The following is a 24,557-nucleotide window of genomic DNA, read 5'->3' as shown; positions in this document are numbered from 1 at the left end:
GCTGCTTTGACTGAGACCGGCATTTGCTGCTGCTGCTGTTGCTGTTACTTTTGCGAGGGTTGTTTTGGCTCTTGCGCATACATGCAATGTGTTGTGGGTGGGGTTGTGAGAAGGGGGGTATTTTAGTTCGTTGCTTTTTTTTGTTGTTTTTTTCGCATTTAGCTGTTGGGGCTGCTCTGCCATTGGATGCCCAAGCATTTGGGATTTCACTGGCAGCCGCCTATCGCAGGTGCCGTTCAAATCGAGGGTAGCAGCAGCGCAGTTAACAGAATTCTGTTAAATCGCACCTGTGCGTAGGCGCGCGCTGTTAAGCAGCCGCTGTTAACACAGACAGACAATTCGCATTGTGTGTTGTAGGTGGAGCTTGTGTTTCTTATGTAAACGGAGCAATAGAATTTCCTTTTTTATGTTTTTAATTAAATGACAAACCCTTTTCACAGCACTTTCATCATCACGTTTCTAATGAGTTGACAAAAATATAATTTTTTATATTTGACATGGGGTTGCATATTATGGTTGTTGTTGTTGTTGTTGTCGTAGTTGGTCATTTATTATTTTGCACCTCGAACTGATTTGATTTCTGTCGGTTAACCGAGCAACTTGACAGACACATTTCACGTTATCTTCTCTGTCAACCCCTTCTTTTGCTACCATAACAAATTTGCGCAAAAAAACAAAATGAGTGAGAGAGAGACAGAATAATAATAACACATAATAGAAATACGAATAGCGAAACGACAACCACATAATGAATTGGCTGCATAAATAATAGGCTCAAACTACTTAGGATAAGCGTAGCACACGCACCCAAGACACAGATACTCACACACACGCACACGCACACACACACAAACACACAGATTGCGAAGCAGCGCATCCACCGCAAACCCCTGGGCTGCATCCCCTTGACAGGGGCAAAAACGACGGCGACGGCGACGGCGAGTGCGAGTGCTGGCAAAGAGCAGCATTATTCATACATAAAAAGCCAATTAAAAATTTATAATAAACCCCGCGCCAAATGCAACAACCCCAAAAAAAAACCAACTCCAGCAACAGCACAACAAAATTAATGTAAGCTATATCAAGCAGTGCGCACAGTGGGACCAACGTTATGTTATAAAAGTAGCTACCTCTCTTTTGATTACGATTTGATTTTAAAAAGATTGATAACTAAAATTCTATATACTAAATACTCGATATTCACTTGTACTTAGCAATTTCAAAACCGAAATAAAAGAGCAATATTGATATATTTATTAAAAAAAAAAGTATAACTAAAATAAAATTATCCAAATACTAAGAAAAGAAGGCGCTGCCTATATTCCGAATTTCATAAAAAAAAATAATTTAATATAATAAAATAAAATAAATATATATATCTACTTAAGATGATGATAAAAACTGATACATAAATTTTAACTATTCAAAACTTAAGAAAAGAAGATCCTGACTTTATAATTATGCTAACGTAATTTCCTTTTCTCTTTAAATTGTAAATTTCAAAGAGTAAATAAGGAAAGAGTAGTATAACATAATATTGTTGTTGAGACGAGCGCATTGTAGGTGAGTGGCACACTCAAGTTGAGTGTTGCCAATTCTTCTGTTCATAAAATAGCGAAAGTAACATATGAAAAACGCTAGAAACCGCCAGAAAATAAGGATGATAGCCAAAATATAAAGCTACGTTAGTAAAACAATATTTTTATTAAGTATTTTTGAGTAGTAAATTTCATCAATCATGCCCTATTCTGGTGCACTTTGTTCTGCGAAAATTGTTCCCTCACAACAATCCCAAATGGTCAATGGAGCTGACCAATGAATGCGTCGTTTTTTTAGAGACAGTCGGAGCAAACGTTATTTTGTTCGACTGTGAAAACGCAGATGACGAAGACTTATAGTTGTTTGTCTTGGCATGTGCTTGCAAATCACAAAGTTTCGCATTAATGGTACATTTGCAATATTTTCATTTTAGATCATCGGCTGCATCTAGAGCTAACCAATTCTTAAAGAAGGAGTTATAAGTCTTGGGCATTTTAACTGCCCCACACGATCGTTTTGGAAATTGTGAAATACACAGATGGTCATGTATATCTAGTATGAAACTAGTAAAAACTATAAATCGATAAAAATGCAAAGATCTTTTGGCATATCGATGTTTTTTACCATTGCAATGCAAAAATACTGCAAGGTTTTAAAGTGTGGCATAGTAAAACATAAAAATACACAAAAGTACCAGATATTTTTAAAAAACTAAAGTTCCATCAGTTTTGTTTTGAAAATAGCTATATTTCCCGCTAGCCGCTAGTTTTCAATTTATCCCGCATTTTGCTTTTGAAAACCGTCAGATCTAGCGGGGAAATAGCTAAATTGGCAACTCAACGCTTCGCTGATCGAAAAGCACTCAATGCTTTTCGCACACTCAAGCAAGCACTCAAGTTCCAGTGCTCTCTTCTCTCTCTCTCCCATAGCTCTCCACCACTGAGCCGACCCAATTGAGTTTCAGTAGTAGAAAATATACAAGTTTTCTTCCAGTCTCTTCATGTGTAGACACAAGATGAGAAAAGAATTTATCACTTCAGTTTGCCGTATATGCGGAACTGATTTTCTACAAGAAACTTCCAGTATAAATTCTGCCAGAGGGAAATTTCAGAATTTGTACTCGACGTTTCTTGTAGAAAATCTGTGGTCCAGCTTTAGCAGAAAATCTGTGCTTAGATTCTAGTGCGTAGTTCGGAATATGCAAAATAAAAATACGCTCAAAAATATATGCAGTAAATAAAATGTTTATTATACTTCAAATTAAATTTATTAAAACTAAAACAATGAGTACTTAAAATTATAGTTATGTTCTCTAATTAGTTGAACTTATTACTAAACAATTATATTTATATTCTATTTATTATTTTCTAATTGCCTTGCCTTGGCATTGGCCTTGTAATTTCTATTCTTAAATTTAAACAAGTAAAAAGGTAACAGTCGAGTGTGCTCGACTGTGAAATACCCGCTACCCATTTTTAATAAAGGTAAAATATTGCGGTATTATTTTCAAAATATACCGAAAATACTAAAAATATACCAAATGGTATATTCAAAATATACCGTAGACGGCACAATATACCAGATCATGCTGCACATGCGGGAGCCGCGTTCTAAGCGACGAGGGACGACGCAACCAACCGGCACCCTCCAGAGGAGCACAACCCAGGATGTCCCATGGCAACGACTCCGTGGCCGGCATCCGCAGGCCCATTGATCAACGCACCTAGACCCGCCATGACGTTGACGGCACTTCTACAGTGCAAAGGAATGAGCATACTCCCCACTACTACAAAATAACTTAAGATTGTTATTTTAATATGGTATAGAATCTCCGTTTTCTTGTTCGAATAATTTCAAACGTCGCGGCATTGAGTTCACCAAGTTTTGGAGCGTGTTTGTGTCGATGGTATCCCATTCTTTAACAATGGCTTTCTTCAAGCCCTTCAATGACTCAAACTGCCTTCCACCTTTGTAGACTTTTGCTGACAGAATGCCACAAAGGTTCTTAATTGGGTTCAAGTCCGGACTTATTGCTGGCCACTGCAATAGGAGTATATTTTTTGATTCCAGGAACGACATCGTATACCTCGCAAGATGTATAGGAGCGTTATCCTGTTGAAATACCCAAAGCTGTTGAACTGGTGTCATCGCGCAATGGCGATGAGGATTCCTCCAAGGATTCGCTTTCTTCGGTTATCGAGGAGAGCTCTGCCTCAATTGTTGTTGATGACCAATCAGTCTGCTCTTCTGATGTAATTGGCGATATAATATCAACAAATCACCACTGCTCTGGAATTTTTGGTAGAACTTTATCGACATAGCCCTCAATTACTTTTTGACTTGACCGTCGACTGCTGCTGGATCGTCGACATTCTGAGCAAAGTCTGATCGATTTCGAGCCTTGACCATTTTCTGGTGACTGTGGTTATGACTCCGGAAAATTTATATTGATGTCAGCATATCAATTTTTTAATTATATTCTTTATATTCAGCGTCAGCTACACGTGCTTCATGCGCTTCTTTCCATCTCGTATTGTATACATAAAGTGCTTTTTGAGTTTACTATTAAATTATCGCAAAATTTGCACTTCTTCAATTAATTCCGCATTTACTTTTTGTACTGCTCCATTGCAATCCCAATATTGCAAAAGGGGAATTTGAGGCGAGCGCATTGTAGGTGAGTGGCACACTCTCCGCTCCGACGATCGAAAAGCACTCAATGCTTTTCGCTCACTCACAATGCGCTCACACTTTATCTCAAGCGGTCACTTAACCAACCCTCATTCTGTGCGAATTTCTTTATGCCGAAAGTGTTAAATAAAAAAAAAGAACAAGTAAGAAAACTACAGTCGAGTGTACTCGACTGTGAGATATCCGCTACCCATTTTGAATAAAAGAAATATATTTTGCGGTATTTTTCTTAAAATATGCTGAATATACTGAAAAAATACTAAAAATATGCCAAATGGTATGTTTGGTATATCGATATATTACCGCATTCAAAATATACCATAGACGGCACAATATACCAGATTGTCAGCCAAGGCAAATAAGACCCCTAGTAAGTAGGCGTGTTTGCCCATACAAAAGTATTTCTTTAATAACTTCGACAATTTTTATCTGATCGCAAAATAACGCTTGTTATTAAATTTTTTTGATTTGCATGGGCGGAAGTGGGCGTGGCAAAAATTTGAAATAAACTTGATCTGGGTGCAAACATAACAAATGCTGTCGAAAAAAAAAATTATAGCTCTATCTCTTATAGTCTCTGAGATCTAGGTGTTCATACGGACGGACGGACAGACACATAGACGGACAGACAGACAGACGGACAGACGGACATGGCTAGATCGTCTCGGCTGTTGACGCTGATCAAGAATATATATACTTTATAGGGTCGGAGATGCCTCCTTCTACCTGTTACATACATTTCCTGCCGGCACAAAGTTATAATACCCTTCTACCCTCTTGGTAGCGGGTATAAAAAGGAACAACTTGTAATCTACGCCACTACAACAGTAGTTAAGAAACAAATTTTTAAACCAAAAACTTTGTTGAGCTCATTTGAACGCTTTTTTTTACATTCTCAATTTCTTTTCTCTCTATTGAAAATTTCTAATGACTGAAGTGATTTCACCTACGGTTTAATTGGTAATTAGTTTTTTCTAATAAAAGTAATATATTAAATAAAATAAAAAAAAATCAAATATAGATGAATTCCTTTAAATGATTGTCATTTTCAAGGCCGTTGGAATTCATAATGGAAATAATTCAATGTTTACGACTTTTGCACCACTGTGCCAAGCGGCCTCAAAGTGAAAGCTTGAAAGCATGTGAGAATTGTACACAGGAAGAGAAAGAGGACGAGACGTGGATTTGGAATTGGTATTTTTGGGTTGAAATCGTTCCTTGGTTGATGGGAGAAGAGGACTGAAGGACGGGGGTTGCACACGCATCTAGCGCTAAATTAGATGTAAAATAATGAACATTTCAATTAAAATAATTAATATTATGAAGTGCATGGCCTGCTTGCTCCCTGACAATGGCCAAGGCAGATGAGTTTCAAGATCCTGAGGCTGCTCGAGCTGCAAGTCGAGCCCAGCAGCCACTAAGCACTCAATTAAGCATTTTAATGTTTATGGGACCAGGTTATGTTATGGTGTTGTTGTTCTGTTTGAAGCATGTGCGAGCGAGAGAGCGAACGAGATGTGTCTCAGTGCCAACGCCAACGAGGGAGAGAGGGAGAGGGAGATGGAGAGCGATGAGCCAAGGCTTTTTAATTATAATTAAACATGCGAGCGAGCGAGCAATTGCTCCGGTGGATGAATGGATGGATGAAGCTATGCTAGATGGTACATACATACATATGTACATATAAGCATGGTTTTGCTTGGGTTTCGTTGGGTTGGCATAATCACTTAGCCGCGTGCAGCGCAGCATTTAAAATTAATTCTACTCAAGTGCGTTTTGGCCGCCCAAAACACGTGGCACACGTGGAACGAACACCCGGCTACGATTTTCCCTCTGAATGGGGAGCCAAGAAGAGCCAAAAAAAAACAAAACAAAAATACAAAACATGGCCTGCGATTACCGTTAGCATTTTTGCGAGCGAAACAAATTGCACGCTAATTGCTTATGTTCAATTAAAAGCAAACTCCAAACGAAACAAAGCAAAATCATATGAAATGTAACCCACGGGGTGCTATGGAATTTCGACACACTGTGCGCTTTCCCACAAAACCAGTGTTGCCACACCTTCGTTCCCAATAAGATTGTGGCACACGCTCTATAGAGAGTACAATATTTCTAGTTATAACTTAAATATGCAAATTTAAAATTATTTAATTTTATAAAAATTAATGAAATATAAAAATTAATAGAGAGTACAATATTTCTAGTTATAACTTAAATATGCAAATTTAAAATTATTTAATTTTATACAAATTAATGAATTAATTAACAAAAAAATTAGTAATTAATTCTTAATGAATATTGTAACAGTTCTATTGAAATGTATAGCAAAATTATTTAATTCTTTAGAAAGCAATTTAAAAATGTAACACTGAAACTTTTCATAAAAAACTTTATTTATTTTATATTGTTTAATGAAATATGTTGAAAAGATGTTAAATTTTTAATAAATTTTTTATTTTAAAATTTGATATTTCATAGATTTTTTAAATGTTTTATATAAAATGTAAAAATAAAATTCAAGTTATTGGAAACCTATTCTTTTAACAATTTAAAAATTTATATACCCGCTACCCATAGGGTAGAAGGGTATTATAACTTTGTGCCGGCAGGAAATGTATGTAACAGGTAGAAGGAGGCCCTATAAAGTATATATATTCTTTATCAGCGTCAACAGCCGAGACGATATAGCCATGTCCGTCTGTCCGTCCGTCCGTATGAAACACTGGATCTCAGAGACTATAAGCGATAGAGCTATAATTTTTTTTCGACAGCATTTGTTATATTTGCACGCAGATCAAGTTTATTTCAAAGTGGGCCACGCCCACTTCCGCCCCCGCAAATCAGAAAAATCGAATAACAAGCCTAATTTTTAAGCTAGTGTTGCGAATTCGGAATTTCGGTATATATAATAATGACTACAGTCTTCGTGATCTCTGAAAATTTGGTTGCGATCAGATAAAAATTGTCGAAGTTATTAAAAATATACTTTTGTATGGGAATAAACGCCTTCTTACTAGGGGTCTTAGTTGCTTTGGCTTTCAATCTGGTATATTGTGTCGTCTATGGTATATTTTGAATGTGGTACTATATCGATATACCAAATATACAATTTGGTATATTTTTTAGTATTTTGGTATATTTTGAATAAAATATCGCAAAGTATTTTTCTTTTTTCAAAATGGGTAGCAGGTATCTCATAGTCGAGCACACTCGACTGTAACTTTCTTACTTGTTATTTTTAGAATAGCAACATTTTTCCTAACGCAATTGTTGCTGCTTCCAGTCACATTTCCCCAACTGTAATCACACAAGAGTCGTACAAAACAGCATTAAATCAGCTGAATTGATGGTACTGACAACAAAATACAAGATGTGTACAACAGCAGAGACTGAGTGAAGGAAAGAAAGAGAGACACACTGTGCGAGCAACAAGGAGAGGAAGAGAGAGAGAGAGAGAGAGAGAGAGCACAGACAGAAGGACGTTGGCAATGAATGCTTTTTGTTTTGGTTTTGATCCTTTGCGCAAATAATTGCCTAATTGTCTCTGGTCGGGGCTTGTCAGTGGCACGCATCGTTGTTGCCACAACTGCTGCTGCTGTGGCTGTTGCCGATGCTGCATGCAAATGGCAACGCATATTTCTTACACAAATCCATTCTCATCTATTAATTGGCAGCCCTCAGCAGCTGCTGGCCAGAATCGAGAACATCGCTCCCCTTAACACAATTAAGCGCTTCTGCAAATAAAAAATGAAATCAAGGATGCGGTTCCCACTCTCTCTCTCTCTCTCTCTCTATCTTTCTTTGTCTCCCTTTCGGTCTACAGAAATATGCAAATGCATTGTGCTCGAGCATTTTTTATTTACCTTTGGGATATCTATTGGTTTCGCTTGGGTCTTGAGTTCACCAGCTAATCTATCTTTTTAATTATCTTTTTTAGAGAATAACAAAAATGAAAGGTGCTACACTTTTTTCAACTTAATTAAGTTTCTTGAAAGTTTCAGATTAGAGATATAGCTAAAAAAAAATTAAAATAAAAATAGCAAAAATATTTCATTTATAAATGTTAAAATAAACTTTTATTAACTTATAATCTTAATATTATAAGCTATCCACATATTTTGTTAAAATGTTAAGCTATTAATTAGTATTCATAATTTATATTTGTGTATAAGTTTCTTGAAAGTTTCAGTTTTAGATAATATATAGGTCAAAAATTAAAATAATAATTACAAAAATATTCAATTTAAAAATCTTTAAAAAAAAACGTAATATCTTAACCTAATAGGTAAGTAAATAATTGAGTTGTTAATTATTAGTAATATAGTTATTAAGAGCAGATCTCGAAGAAAATACACAAATAACATTTTATTTAATTCCAAATTAATCATGAACAAAAATTTGTAAAAGTTACGAAATTAAAGAAAGTCAAAGGCAACGCAACTAGCGTTTCTTAAGTTTTTAAACTACCTTGGCTAATACAATAAATAGGTAAATAAAATAAAAATAAATGATATCATTTATTTTAATAAATTATATTGAATATTCAATATAATAAGCAATAAATACTTATGGAATATTGAATACAAGAAAATATAAATATATCATATAAGTATTTATTACCCAATCAATTAAATTTTAACATTTCCTTCGCATTTTTTTGGCTGTCTTATTTCAAGATGGCTGCCAAGGCGGCCTGCAGGCTGCAGCGTCTTATAATTTGCTCATTTGCATTTTTCGCCAGTGTGTACACACGAAATTGCAGAGCAATTAAATTGCTGCGCTTGCAAATTTTTGCATACATGTGTAATCACTTTTCTTTTCGCTTCGTCTTTTTGTGTAGTTCAATTTCGCACGCCGTTGTTATTGTAATTATTATTATAGCTGCTTGTTGTCAACATATTGATTGCCTTTGTGCATAATATGTTAACGAGGGTACAAAAAAAAATAAAAATAAGGTACATAGCTACCAGGGCTGCTGCACAGCGCTTCTAATTGCGTTGCATTGTGCTGCAAGCAAGAAAGCAACAACAACAACAACAACAATGATATCCAATTTCAATACGTAATTTATTAACTGTGACTGTGCAATGCGAATTGGCTGCTCTCAATGCACTTTAAAAACTGCCCCTCTGGCCGAAGCTTCCAGTTAACGTTAGCGACTTTTAAGCGGGGCATTTGCCACCCATGATAAATGATAGGGCGACGCCTACGCGCGTCAAGGGTTGTCACCGTCGCCGTTGACGTCGTCGTCGTCGCCGCATTTTGCGGTACGCCGCAACGCCGATCAAATGGCCGCGATAAGAGCTGACAACGACACCGGGCAAAAGCCGCCAAGCCAGGCTAAACGTAGCCAAGCTGGGCGAACGTTGGCTGCGGTTGACAGTGCAAACGGTTGCAGTCAAAATTAATTAGAATTTTGAAACAGCAGCAAACCACGAAGAAAGTCGCAATTCTACGCGGTCGCAACGAAGTGTGGACACACTAACAAACACACAGTGTTGCCATAAATAATGTTGAAACAGTTTGATTTTTATTTTGAAATATATTCGTAATTTAACTTATTGCTTAGTTCAATATACAAACAAATTAATCTTTAAAATATATTAAATTCTTGAAGAAATTTAGAAATTTACCTATTTTTTAATTTGTTCTTTTAATAGTTTTTGTATACATTTCTTTATTATAAAAATTCAACAAATTGTGAATGGCTTTCAATTATGTTAAAAATGCTTTCAACTATGTATGTTAAAATTGGTTTTTACTTAGAATATCATATAATATAAAATTGTTGAAATTATTAATCAAATTTTTCAATGAAACGCATTTGGCCTACTTGACAACACAGCCAAGAAGCCTTCCATTTCGCAAGGGTGCATTGTTAGCGGTAAATTGAAATCAGTACAAAACAGCAAGCAAGTAAAATAAAAAACGATCATTAATCATCAGGCCAAAAACCAAAAGGGTTGACACGCTCGACACTGCCCGAAGTACAAAACCAAAAAACCGAAACCAAAACAAAACAAAGCGCAATAGCAAAAGCAAAAAAAAAAGTGAGTGAGGAACGCAAGAAGCACAAACGAACGCATGAAGGGTAGCTTGACCGGCGCCAACAACAACAACAGTGACGCTGACAGCACTAATAACAGTGAGTATGAAAGCAGCGACGCTAAACAGCATCAAAAAGAACAACAAAAGCAGCGACGCTAACAGCATCGCAAAGAACAACAACAACAGCGAAGCTAACATCAGCTACAAGAACAACAAGTTATGCCATTAGCAGCAGCGACAGCAACAACAGCGTCTGTAACAGCAGCAGCATAAGCAACAACAAAATGCAAAACGCAGTTACCTTTTACTTTAATTCTTTTTATTGTCTATTCTTCGACATTGAGACGATTGCTACGCTTATGCGTTGTTGCCTTCTTCTGCCGCTGCTCCTCTTCCTCATCGGATGATTCTTGCAGCATTGACAAAAACTGCACACTATGATTGTCGACCATATCGCGCAGATCTTCCGCTGTGCGAGTCTCCTTCATTAATGACGCAATCTTGTATTCGTTCAAGGCCGGATTGTCCAAGAGTTGATGACGCAGCTGCTTGAAGCGTCGTTGAAGAGTGGCATACGACACATTAGCAGCTCCATCTGCTCCAACTAAGGCAGCATCACCTTCGAGCAGATATTGTACGGCCAATTCCAGATTGTTGTTGGCATACGACAACGCTTGACGTGCCTTCTCCTTGGAGTAGCCCATTTCATCCACCAGCGTGTGCAGCGAATCATTTGCATCAGTTTCGATGCTCTCATTGATCGACGACGACATTTCTTTGGCAGCAGTTTCCAGCACTCGCAAGAATATGTTTACAATTTAAGGCACATGGCACACAGTGACAATTTTTGAGCTAACAGTTGTTTTGGCATGTTAACAGGCTGCTCTGTTAATAACAGACAGGCACCGCGATGAAAAAGCTCCCTTGCTCCTTAAGCTTATTTAACATATGTAAATTTGTATTTTTATTTCAATTTTGCAGCCTAAGATTGACTAAAGCAAATTGTCAGATTCTCAAAAAATACTTATTATCTTAGCTGTTTATCAATTTGTCGATAAGCAAAACCGCAAAACTTGAAATTAACTGCCAATCGCTGTTAGTTAACAGCGCCTTTGGAGCACAACAGCCTCGCAGTCTAACAGCTGACGATCAAAGTGCGTGCGAATTATGAAATTAACATTTGGCACTTTTTCTAATTAAATTAGGTATTTTGTTATCGATAACGGGTGGATCACATCGTAAAAATGTTGTTGTTGTGTTTACCAAAAACTTTGATAACACAAAGTTGGCAGCAATTACAATCTCACACACACACACAAAGGGAGATGAACGGGTTTCAACAGCTGCTGCCCCGTTGTCTACTTTTGGTCTGCTATATTTATGCGTTGCACAATTTTAAATAATCACCCCATTGGGAAATTTCATGGAAAGTCCAACCAAATACACAACAATCGAAAAAAACCCTTTCTCTCTCTCTTTCTCTCCCTCTCTTAGTTTTGCTTTGCATTACTTTATTATTGTATTTGTTTGTGTGTGTGTGTGTGTGTGTGTGTATGTGTGCACTGATTTATTGCCATTTTCTTAGCTGCCCTGTGTTTATGTGTGTGCGTGTTGTGCTTTTCGGTTAACTCTTTGTTTATTAGAAGCAAGAGCAGCAGCAGCAGCAGCAGCAGCCGAGGGACAAACAAACAAACAAGTGGCCCGTAAAAAGCATTTGCCATACCCTCATCTATCACAATTTCTTTTCTTACATTTTTGGGTTTAAAAACGCATTTTCTCTGCTTCCCTCTCGTAATTGAAGTTTTTAGTTTTCATTAGCCAAAAGTCGACAAGGGACCCAAATGACATACTGCTGCTAAAAGCTCAAGCTTGTATAATACAAATATCCATAATCATTATAATTTACATTACACATTCATTATAAGAATTTTCCAAAAATAAAAATAAAGTCCAGAAATTTACCATTGAAGTATATAACATAATTTACTTTCTTTACGAAATAATAAAAATTGTTAGAAATTTCAATTTTTAACTACAACTAGAATTCCCTTAAAAACACAAATAGCCTCTAATTGAAAATTGCAAAAGATTGTAATCTCAAAACAAAAAAGACATTAATTATTATTCGTTATTTAAAGTTCACACGCAGTTCGTTTGAAAATTGAAACGTGGTAATTGAACGTAAGCGGCAACGTAAGCCGATACTTTTACGATTTCGATTTTTCGTGCAATTTTAAAACGGATATGAAAAACTTTTCAACTCTCGCGAAGAAGCATTTTGAAATATGAGCAAAACGTGTGCTGACACATTCGTTTGACGTCGATAGTTATCGCAGCACAAAGCAGAGCAGAGGAGAGCAGCGGAGCGGCTTTTGCAATTGTTCGATTTCGAACAAATGCCAAAATCACTTAACACACCGTTAACACCCACATTAGTTGTACTTGGCCGCACACACACGCATACACATACATATAATGCGTGTGTGTATGTGACTGGGAAATGCACAGCGCAGCGCTCCACTTACAGTTTCGTTTCAATTACTTTTGTACCTACCCCCGGCAGCAACGGCAGAAGGAAAGGGATCATAATCGAATTAAATGCATTGCCAAACAGAACTGAAACGAAAAAGTCATTAAAAACGCAAGCAAGCAAAGTCTATAATAACGATTGCACGCAAATTTGTGCACCACATTTTCCCTCTCTCTTCCACACACACACACACCCATACGTGCCAAAAACTATAGTGTATGAATGGAATTTTTGGCATTCGGGAATGCGAACGCACGTGGCGCGCTGGTCACCCGAGATAAGCAACTGTCGACGCGTGGCTCGGCTGGAAGAGAAGGCTCAACCATCCAGCACAGATGTTGCTGTCTCTTTTGCACGCATTCAGTCAAAAGATAACCATCAAATAGGCATAGCGAACAGAAGAGAGAGAGAGTGGGAGAGAGATAGATGGCAGCGTTACGTATTTATGACTTGAAATCGGATTGTCAGATTCTTCTTTTCTATTCATTGCGATTATCGTTATTAATATTATTAGTGTTTGCACTAAAGTAACTGACTTCCGCTTCTTTGCCCTATTTACTTTTTTGTACCAGAGGCGTTGAACTGAGTAATAGAAAATGAAAAAATGAAGGAACTTTAACAGTCATTGGCTAAAATTGTAATAGAAGCAAAGTGGGTGAAGTTATGATGAGTTTTAGAAATCAATTAATTTATTTGTATCCTAGAATGATTTACATTATTACTTTGAGATTGGAAATTTGTATTTAAAATTTTCTTAAAATTGTTTCACTATTTTTATAGCAATTTGAAATAATTTGTTTAAATACGATTTTAGCATTAAGATGGTTTTTTATTTTAAATTGAGTTGATTTATGATTATGAAAACATTTTCTTTATAAATACTTTTTAAATTTTTTCATTTATTTTGTTTTTTTTATTTATTTTATTTTTTAAATTGAATTGATTATTGAAACTTGTTCTTTATAAATACTTTTTGAATGATATTATTTTATTTTTCAAAAATATTTACTTGGACATTTTTGTTTAAAATTTTCTTAAAATTGTTTCACAAGTCATTTTTCTTATTAGGACTTAAGATTTATTTATTTTTTAATTGATTTGATTTATGAATACTGAAATTTGTTCTTTATAATTACTTTTCCAATTATAAAATTTTATTTTTTTTCAAAGACTTGCTAATTTATTATTTTGAAATGGAAAATTTAAGTTTTTTTTTAATGTCTTTTTTAGTATGCGCTATAAAATATAGTAAAAAGTTTTTCAATGTAGTTATTATTGTTTACAATTACGTAGTTCATTTAGTGTGCCCTTATTATATGGTGTAAACAATTTGGATCTTACAGAATTTGTTTATCATTTCATCCATATCAAGTTCTTTTAACCAATGTGAAATCATCGTTTTAATGGTCTCTAAATCAAAAGAAATTGTGAACTCTCACACTCACACTCTTCAAGTTCGCAGTTTAACAACTCAGTTGTTCTCTCTCCACGCGACACACTTGAAATTATGCAAATATGTTGCGGCCACAACCTAGGACAACAACAAAAGCGACAAACAATAATAATTTTACACAAAACTCGACAACCCCAATTCGCATGCACCCCTGTTGCTGTTGCCGGCCCTGGTCCCCAACTCCAGCGTACCACAAACAAATGACCCACACACACACCACTTACACAGAGAGACACACACACACGCACACATAAATATTCATACAAATTAAGTTTGTTGCATTTCACGAAAAGAAAATTTGGAAAATCAAGCTTAGCAAATCACAAATTTATGTGGCAATCCATCAATGCCACTGCCACAGAGCATACGAAATTTAAACAGAACAGGGAGAATGAGGACAACATGCAGCAGTGCCACTGTTGCAGCAACTGTGTGGCACTGTCACGGCCACGGCCCACTAATCGCTTCCCACGATCGTCGAGCGCACAACGAAAATTTCAATATGTAAAATTGCGCCTTCATTAATCCGTAAATTAGAAGCATTGAATGATATCAGACTCAACTGGCCGCTTGACTGCGTCCCCCTCGCCCCTCTTTCCCTCCTCAATAGCGCAGTGTGTCACCCTTCTCTCTCTCTCTTCATCGCTCTGTCCGTCCGTCCGTCTGTCTGGCTGGTGCTGACAAACAAGCCGCGCTTTTGAAGTGCACCCTACGAACAAATCACTGCACACACACACACACACACACATGCATTGGGAGTTAAACTGCAGGGCGACGTCAACTATGAAGGGCAATTCCAAACCCAAATCCCAATCCGCTACTCGAACCACCACCGCAGGGCCAAAGAAGCGGCAACTGCACTGCACAGTGGGCGAATACTGCTGCAACCGACACTTGAAACTAAAATGATATTATTCAAAAAATAAAAAATTGGTATTTATATTAATATTAACAAATTCAGCTGTGAATTTTTTTGCCAAATGGTAAAATTAAAGAAAAGATTTTTAAATGTTTTTCAAAAAATAAATTTAACAGTGCATTCTTTTATTTATATTTTTATCAATATATGTATTAGGAAATTCAGCTATGAATTATTTTATTATTTGGTAAAATGAAAGACAACAATTTTCTAATTCCATTTCGACATAAACCCCAAGCGTCATTTAAAATTCTTTTAAAATTGTAGCCAATAAATATATTTAAAATGTTTTCCATAAATTAAAGATATAGGTGAAATTTTTTTTATTTATATTTTCAAATATTTTTGTATATTCAAAATTCAACTGTGAATCTTTTTATTAATTGGTAAAATTAAAGACAACATTTTTCTAATTTCATATACACTAAAACATCAAGCGACATTTAAGTCTATTGACATTGTTGCCCATAAATATATTTTAAATGTTTTCTAAAAAATAAAAAAAATATATTGCACTAGTAGATAAGCATACAAGATAAAAATATGAAATTTAAAACCAATTCAGCTTCAGTTAAAACAGCATTTTGAACTCCTTCGAGTTAGTGAATAATATATGTATGTACATATATGTATTTTAAATATTTCAAAAACTTACTGAGTTTCCGATTAAATTTTTTACTGTAACGCAATTTTTGTATTTTGAATTTATAATGAAGTTCAGCACTACAAATTTTATTTATTTATTTTCCTAAAAATATACAAACTTAACACTAAACAACAAATACTAACTTAGGAATTTAATTTATTACAAAATATTCAGATACAGATACAATTGAAAATTTAATTTCTCCACTCACATGTCAATAAATAATACATAGTTAAGCTTATAATTCTTTTTAGCTACTAAATGACGTTTTCTTTTATTGATGACATATTTCTTCATTTGCACTTCTTCTGTATTTCAAGAATTTGTAAAACTGTAGCCCAACAATTTGCTTTTAATAGTAATTTTATAAGCAAATATGTAAAGGTTGTTAAAATATGTATTCGATCATCTCTTGTTGTTTTTTTATAACTAAATGTACTATACTAATACCCAATAACTAACCAATATACCAAATATAACCTTCGTTTTATATTTTAGTATTTTGGTGCATATTAATTTGGTATATTTTAGGATGAATACCGCACTGTTTTGTTATTATTCACTCGACTGTAGCTTTCCTACTTGCTTTCATTCATATTTCCTTACACTATAATTTGTATTCCGTTTAATAACATTTGTACCACGGTGCAGTGTAATGTCAGTGACATGTCAACGACAAAGACAACGAGCACAACGAAGGATGACACAAGGGCAACAGCAGCAGCAGCAGCAGCAGCAACAACAACAACAACGACAAAATGTTGGACACTCGCAACGAAAGCAAACGAAACGAAATGAAATAAAATTAAATGAAATTTATATTAAAACTGTATTAGCCAGTGTGCTGGCTGGCTGCCTGACTGGCTGTCAAAATCAGAAACGCATCCTGGGTTAGGTCATTTGAATGTGGCAGCATACGCTCTTTCCTTTCCCTTTCCCCTTCCTTGCCCTTCCCTGCTCTACCCCCTTTTTGTGCTTCGCAGTCAAATTGCACGCACTGAAGCATGAAAAATGCGGCGACCACAGGAGCAGCATCGATGGCAATGGCAATGGCAATGGCAATGGCAGCATCATCACCATCATCATCATCATCAGTTGGACGAGCCGTCATCAGTGGCAGGGACGCAGACGCAGGACTCAATTCGAGTGTAAAAAACGTTGCGAGGAGCTGTCGCGGAGTCCGTTTGACATTTTCGTGTGCATAATTAAATTACGCAACGAACAGAGGCAGGGGAATGAACAGCAGCAACAGCAACAGCAACATCAAAAAGGGGACACATTACATTGCTACAGATTTAGAACCATTAGCAGAAATCGAAAGAGAAAAATAACCAAATCCAAATACAAATATGTACAAATTATAAACATCCGATGAATGTCCTCTAATGGGGATACTGCAGAATATTTAGCCCAAAAAGATTAAAATAAACACAAGAGTAAAATTAAAAAAAAAATGATATAAAAATCGCAAATGTGAAAAATGGTTTCAATTTTAACATATAATAATTTATTTAAAAAAAATCAAATAACAAGAAATATGAGATATCGTATCGATATTTTTAAATTTTACTGAGTACCAATAAAATAGGTAACCTAATAATTTTTCCCGCATGCGCTAAGAATCAATTAACTTGTATAGTGAACTTCAACTATACAGAATTCTAACAAAGAACCCTAAAAAAAAACTATCCAAGAGCATTTCCAAAAATTCGAATAGGCGTCCTAATAAAAGAATTTTGATGTATGATTTTACATATTACACTTTTTTTTGGTGATCTACTAATTTTACAACAAAATCATACACATTAAGAATCACTTAACTTTTATAGTTAGTTAAAGCCGCATTCGATTCAAATCAAGTTTTGATATTAAGTACAACTAAAATTCCCATCGTCGAATTTGGAAATTTTTATCAAGATTTTCTTTTATCAAATACGATCGATGAATCAGGAATACAATACGTCACAATCTAATACGGCACCAACAACTTTCTGACAAACTCGATTATTTACAAAGATGGAGAATAATCAACAAAAAGCGAAGATGCGATCGAAAATCAAAAGCTAACGATGAAAGAAAAAAAGAAGATCGAAGATCGGACTTATCGATCGTGTGGAGTTCGTTCATTCGTTTGACTCAAATTTTGGAATCTCGTGCAATGAATTTTTTGCCAAATGGGCTGAAACCTTCACCACAATCAATTGGAGTTTGAGGTCAGATCAACCTGTGGTTGAGAATGGGAAATTTTTGGTGATAGGTCAAATGTGTGATCGATCTTTTCAGTGTTTTAACCATATGACTAGCATTTCCGTAAAACATTGACAGCACTTGCTGCCTACTTTGACCGTTTCACGAAATTCGAACACGGTCACAGAGAACGAACCGAAGTAACACATTTTGATTAAATACATAATTCAGTGACTGCATAAAAATATAGTCGATGCAAATAAAACAATTTAAAATAAAGTTTTAATTTACTATCACATTCTATTTTGAGTTTATTGGCAGCATTGTTTTATGAGCGATTGACAGCACTTGCTGAGTACTTTGACCGTTTCACGAAATTCGAACGAACCGAAGTAACACATTTTAGTTATATACATAATTCAGTAACTGCATAAAAGTATAGTCGATGCAAATAAAACAATTTAAAATAAAGTTTTAATTTACTATCACATTCTATTTTGAGTTTATTGGCAGCATTGTTTTATGAGCGATTGACAGCACTTGCTGAGTACTTTGACCGTTTCACGAAATTCGAATCACAGTCACAGTGAATGAACTAATGTAACATATTTTACTTATATAAATTATTAAGAAAGTACATAAATATACAGTCGATGCAATTAACACAACTATAAGTAAATTTTGAATTTTCTTATCATAGTATTTTAACTTGATTGGCAGCACTGTTCCATGAGTAATTGGGATCACTTGCTGAGTACGAAATTCGAAACACGATCACAGAGAATGAACTAAAGTAACATATTTCAGTAAGTGCTTAAATATATAGTTGATATTTCATTTCATTATTGTATTGTATTTTGAATTTATTGGCAGCATTGTTTTATGAGCCTTTGGCTGCACTTGTCGAATACTTTGAGTGATCAACGATCAACAGGAAAAACAAGTTATGAATTGTTTTTGGGTTAACCATATGAAATACCCTTTTATAATATTTATATTATTCTTTTTAGTAGTGTCTTCAAAAGATTCACTTATTCAAACAGTAATCAGCACTTACCTTAAAGCCAGTTGAGGTTGTTGCCGCGGGATTAAGCTCTATATTGATGTTGTTGGGCTCCATAATGAGGCCCAAACTCTGCAGATTGCACGCCTGCGGCAGTTGCATCGTCGGCGATGGCACCTTAAGCACCGCAACCGTGCAATCTATGCTGCTGGCGGTCACCGTTGCCGTTGCTGGCAATGTTTCCGGCATTTTGTGGCCCTTCTCCTTGTTGTGCTCGTTGTTCCTTATACTGCTCAATGCCTCCCGGCAAGCGCTGCAACGAATTCAACAAAAGCAACATACAAACTTGAAATTTATATGCACATACATATATATTTTGTTCGTTATTTGCAATAATTTCGTAACCCTTGGCCAAGTAAAAATGCATTCAACATAATCTTAAGAACGCAATGTGTTTCGCTTCTTTTATAATTCTCAACATTTTTGTTTGTTTTTCGTTTAAATGCGTTTTGCGTTTGCAGTTTATTTTTAGTCTCCAGTTTTGGTATAAGTTGTCTATAACTTATTCCTAGTTTTCATATAATAATAGTAGCACATGGTGTCGATGATAGCAAAATACAAATCGAACAAAATTATTACAAAATAAAAAAACACTATTAAATTAGACACGTCAAATTCATCATTCTGTAGTTTCATAATATCCAGACGAATGCGCGCGACTTCACATATTTGTGTCTGTCTATGCCTTGAGACGACTGCGAATCTCGTTGGCCAACTCGGCCAATGGAACCGTGGACTCCTGCCGCGTGCTCACTTCACGCAGCTTGACCACACCTTGGGCCAGCTCGGCATCGCCCAAGACAATCGCCAGCGGTATTTGATGCTCCTCACAGTGCTGCAGTTGCGCCAACAGCTTGGGATTCAGCTTATACGAATGCTCCGCCTGCAAGAAATCGCAATAACTTGTGCTTTCAGTAATCTCTTATTAAAACTCTGTGGCAGAAAATGAGAACGTACCTTGATGCCAGCATCCCAGAGCTGATTGAGCACACGCAGCCGCTGCTCGTGTAGTCCCTTGTGGGCAGAGGCGACAAACACCTCGACATCGTTGGTGCGCAGCTTGACATTGCTGGCGGCGAATTTCGCCTCCAAGACGGCAAAGATGCGCTCCACGCCAATGGAGACGCCCACACAGGGCACCGCTTTGCCGCGCGGATCGAACATGCCAACCAAATTATCATAACGTCCGCCACCGGCAACGGATCCAACGGTCCCACTGCCTTGATCAGCAGCACTCGCCACTGGTTTGCCATTCTCCAGCACTGGCGATGCTTTCACTGGCGAACCAACAGCTCCAGGTTCAGCCTTAAGTACGCCCTCGTAGATGACGCCCGTGTAGTAGTCGAGGCCGCGAGCCAAACTCAAATCAAAGCTGACGCGTGACTCCAGATTGAACAGTCCACAATAGTTGAGCAGCAGCTGCATGCCTTCGAGGCCTTTGACAGCATTCGGCACCGCCTTGAGCTTGGCATCGGCGAGCAGCTGTTCGACGAGCTCCTTGCCACCGCTGAGACGCACATATTCGCCAATCTTGTCGGCCACAGCGCCATCCAGACCCTTCTCGTCCACCATCTCCTTGCGCACCTCCTCCCAGGGTGACTGCAAAAAAGAAAAATCATTACTTTTAAGGAAAAAGAAAGAAAATGTTAAGTTTGTTACCTTATCCAACTTGTCGACTGCTGAGCAGATGGCGCGAAAATCTTTTGCTGGCACGCCGCATGCCTCAAACATGCCATCCAAAAGCTGGCGATGATTGAGCTTAATCACATAGTCACCAATATCGAGCGTGTCGAGCACTTCGGCCACGATCTTCACGCACTCGGCATCCGCCAGCATGGGATCATAGGTGCCGGCAATATCGAAATCACATTGATAGAACTCACGATAGCGGCCGCGCGTCATCGCTGGATTATCGCGGCGATAGACCTTGGCAATGTGATAGCGTTTAATGCTGGAGATCTTGTTCATGGCCAGATAGCGAGCCAGGGGGAACGGTAAGATCGTAACGCATCGATAGGATTTCGCCACCCTGATCTTTCAGATCGTAAATCAGTTTCGAATCCTCGCCATATTTGCCGGTTAGCACCTCCTGTAAAAAGTATTCAAAATTTAATGCATATTTCATACGATTATCCGATATCCGACTTTACCTTGAGTTCAAAGACGGGCGTATCGATGGCTTCGCCGCCGTGACGCTTGAAGACTTGAATGATCTTGTCGAGAACACCTTGACGCAACGTCATCTGCTGTGGCGCATAGTCACGGGTTCCCTTGGGCGTTTTGAGCGTAAACTTTTGGTTCGTTGGCGCCGCATCGCCTCCAAGTTTGGCCTTTAAGGCCAACAGACGTGAGACCTCCTCATCGATCTGCAATAAAAAATTGGCCGAGACACCAGAAATTGTGATTGGTTTTGTTAACTTTTTTGGCAAATGGATTTTATAGTGCACTTATATGCTAACCTTATTCATTTGTTGTTGTTGTTGTTGTTCTTGTAATAGTTGTTGTTGTTGTTGCTGTTGTGCTTTGACTTGTTGTCCAACGGTTGTTGAGAACGCACGCTCGACGCTAGATGGCGCCAGCGGCTGCTGCCGGCGAACAGGATTCGAGCAATGGCACTGAAACGCAGCACTACAGCGCCACTGGCGGCCAATTGAACGCAACATTTTCGATATCGAATAAAAAATTCTTTGGCAACAACTTTCAAAAAATTTTGTTTTTTTCTTTCTTTTTTGCAATTTGCTCTTTTTAAACCTAATAAACAACAACAACAATAAAAAAAAACCGATTAAAGTTGATCTATATATTTTGTTTCTGTGCATTTAACGCTTTCATAAGTGTTTATTCAACTTTTTGCGATTTTGAAACTAATTAACGTTAGTTACGAAACAAGTGAAATTGTTAAATGTACAAAAACCAATGTATCTGTGTGTGTGTGTGTGTGTGTGTGTAAGTGCAGTGTGAGTGTGCATGTATGCAAAATAAAAGCCAATCAAATACAAAGAAAATACTACAAAAATAATAAAAGCGCTCTAATATAATATTTTAAAAGAAAAATGGAGAACAAATTGTTGCGTTCAATTGACCGGCTGCATTTTTTTCCCCGATTTAGTTTTTGTTGATTTGTTGCGTTCGTTTATATGACACTTGACACTTAAACATTTTTGAAAACACTGAAACGGGAAACGCGGTGGAAAAAGCAAGACGCGACGACCTTGCCACCACTTGTGGCAAGTTCAAGGACATCTCACACTGCTTCCTAGCCTCTAGCCTAAGCTTATATCTGTGAACTAGTTCCGAACTAGTTTCAAATGCACTAGTTCGCATCATCTACTTAATCACTGTAATTTATTCAAAGCATATACAAAAATAACTAAAATAAATGGTGTCTCTGCAAATATTTAAGCATATGATTCATTCATTGTGTAGCTCTGATTTTGTTAAACAATAATTAAGAAAAGAAACCCGTTTTGAATTATCGATACACCTCGATAGGTTTGCAACTGTTGTCAAGGCGCAACAACAGCTGATCTGAACGCGCTCTTGAATGCAATGAACGCATTAAATATACAATTTATTCGAACAATTCGGCTTAAATGTTGCTTACATACACACACACACACACACACAAACACAGAGTGATGGAATAGCGTCGTCAGTTGGTTGCAAAGCCGGTTTCAGCAACAGCAACAGCAATAGAGCTATGCCTCTTGCTTGGCCAGTCAGTCGGTCATGAGCACAGCAACAACAACCAACAACAATCAAACAACGACCATTTAAAAAGGGGCAAAAACAACGGAGTTTGCAGAGATAGAGATAGAGATGGAAGTGGAGAGGTGAGTGAGTGAACAGGCAATGACAGCAGAAAAAAATTAAAGCTTTGACTGCAATAGACCCTTTACTTTGTGTTGGTTAATGCTTTGGGTATGTACTGACTCTAATAGACCCTACATTATATAATATGTTGGTCTAAAGTTCTTTGATAAACTTTGAATTAATAATTTAATTTGATATACTCCATAATACTTCATTTTCATTTTCAATTTTGTTTTTAATGTTTCAAGGAAATTTATGACTGTATGACAATAACCAATTATGCTCTAGTAAAGGAATTTAAGCGCAAGCTTACAAGAATCTGGCTGATTTGTGTGTCTTAAAAGCTTCCCTGGATATCCTCTACAATTGAGAAGTCATCCTTTTAAAATTTGTAGAATGCATTTAAAACGTCACTATACATACCAAATATGATTTTTTGAGTTATTTTTATTATAGAAACGAAAAAAAAAAAACTGAAATATTTTAAAATAAACTTGTGCACATGAAGTTCAATGTCCCTATAATTTACAGTTGCTAATATCTAGGCGTTAAAAGCTGAATTGATATTTCTTTTGATATTGATTCAGAATATATATGCTTAATGGACATCCACAAGTTTAATAGACTCTTTTTCACATTTTTTTAAAGTGAAGGGTATAAAAAAAGCTCTTTGTGATTTATGTGTGTTTAAAGTTCCAACTGACGACTCGACTCGACTGTCGAAGAGACCAACAAAAAAAAAAAAAAACTTTGATTTGCAGAGCGTATAAATATTACAAGAGCAACAGAGACAGCAACAACAACAACAGCAGCGCTTGAATGTGAAAGTTCTCTTGTTGTTGTTGTTGTTGCCAATTAAGCTCTCCATTATGTGCATGCAATCTAATTACAGAGCTAAGAAAGAGAGAGATAGACAGAGACAGAGAGAGGAGTTACTCTAATGTAAAATTCAATAATGAACCTGCCAACGCAGCAGAGAAGAGCGAAGAAGAGAGCGGGAAACGCAAAACGAATGTGTCATGTTGCGTGCTTTGGGATTCTGTGTGATTGTTGTTTTTTTTTTACAAATACGGATTACGTACATACATAAAATACCAAATACATAAAGTGTGGCTGGCTGATGAAATACATACTTTAAATTGCGAATGTGCAACAGGATTTTTTTTGGGGGTTAAGAGAAAAGCATTGCACACACACACACGCTTACGTATTGAAATGCATGTGTATGGAAATATAGACCTTTGGATAATTGCATTTATTAGGTGTGTATGTTGAAGCGCTGTTGTTTTGCATGCATAGATGTGTGTGCTTGTATGTATGATGTACCCATTGCGTGTGCAGGTGTATGTGTGAGTTTGTACTGACCTTCTCTTTAGACTCCTTCGATGCTTTCAGCTGACGCACGAGATCGCCTTGTAATTTAATTTGCTCCAAAATCTGTTCACGCGTATCACTCATATTCCAATAGCCACAGCACTAACTTATAATAAAACAGTAACACTCACACTCTACACAACAATTGGACTCAATTGCAAATATGTAATCGCAAGCTTTTTGTTACCTTCCCGCGGTTTGCAATTTTACTTTATTGTGGGCTGCCAAAAAAAATGCACGCGGCCAGCGTAAATAAGCTGAATGCCAGCGTGACCGCAATCTTTTTTCTAC

General features: G+C 36.7%; 2 protein-coding genes across 2 annotated transcripts in view; both read right to left on the bottom strand.

Moving 5' to 3' along the window:
* The window catches only part of LOC133847040 (paxillin-B), a 78,151-nt gene extending 53,752 nt beyond the window's left edge, over positions 1-24,399 (bottom strand). The window contains exons 1-2 of the mRNA XM_062281787.1: positions 24,258-24,399; positions 19,074-19,332 (exon numbers count right to left, since the gene is read on the bottom strand). Of these exons, the coding sequence (XP_062137771.1) occupies positions 19,074-19,268 (195 nt within the window). The 5' untranslated portion in view covers positions 19,269-19,332; positions 24,258-24,399. The remainder of the gene's footprint in view (positions 1-19,073; positions 19,333-24,257) is intronic.
* On the bottom strand, positions 19,453-24,400 carry LOC133847039 (histidine--tRNA ligase). The gene is given in 6 exon segments (XM_062281784.1): positions 19,453-19,962; positions 20,037-20,678; positions 20,739-21,068; positions 21,070-21,168; positions 21,230-21,445; positions 24,258-24,400. Coding segments are annotated over 6 exon segments (1,584 nt in total). The 5' UTR covers positions 24,351-24,400; the 3' UTR covers positions 19,453-19,758.
* Between the last annotated feature and the right edge of the window lie 157 nt (positions 24,401-24,557).

Source organism: Drosophila sulfurigaster, chromosome X (assembly GCF_023558435.1).
Source record: "Drosophila sulfurigaster albostrigata strain 15112-1811.04 chromosome X, ASM2355843v2, whole genome shotgun sequence".
Classification (NCBI taxonomy): domain Eukaryota; kingdom Metazoa; phylum Arthropoda; class Insecta; order Diptera; family Drosophilidae; genus Drosophila; species Drosophila sulfurigaster.
The sequence above is the reverse complement of the archived record's forward strand: the minus strand, read 5'-3'. Positions and strand labels throughout refer to the sequence as shown.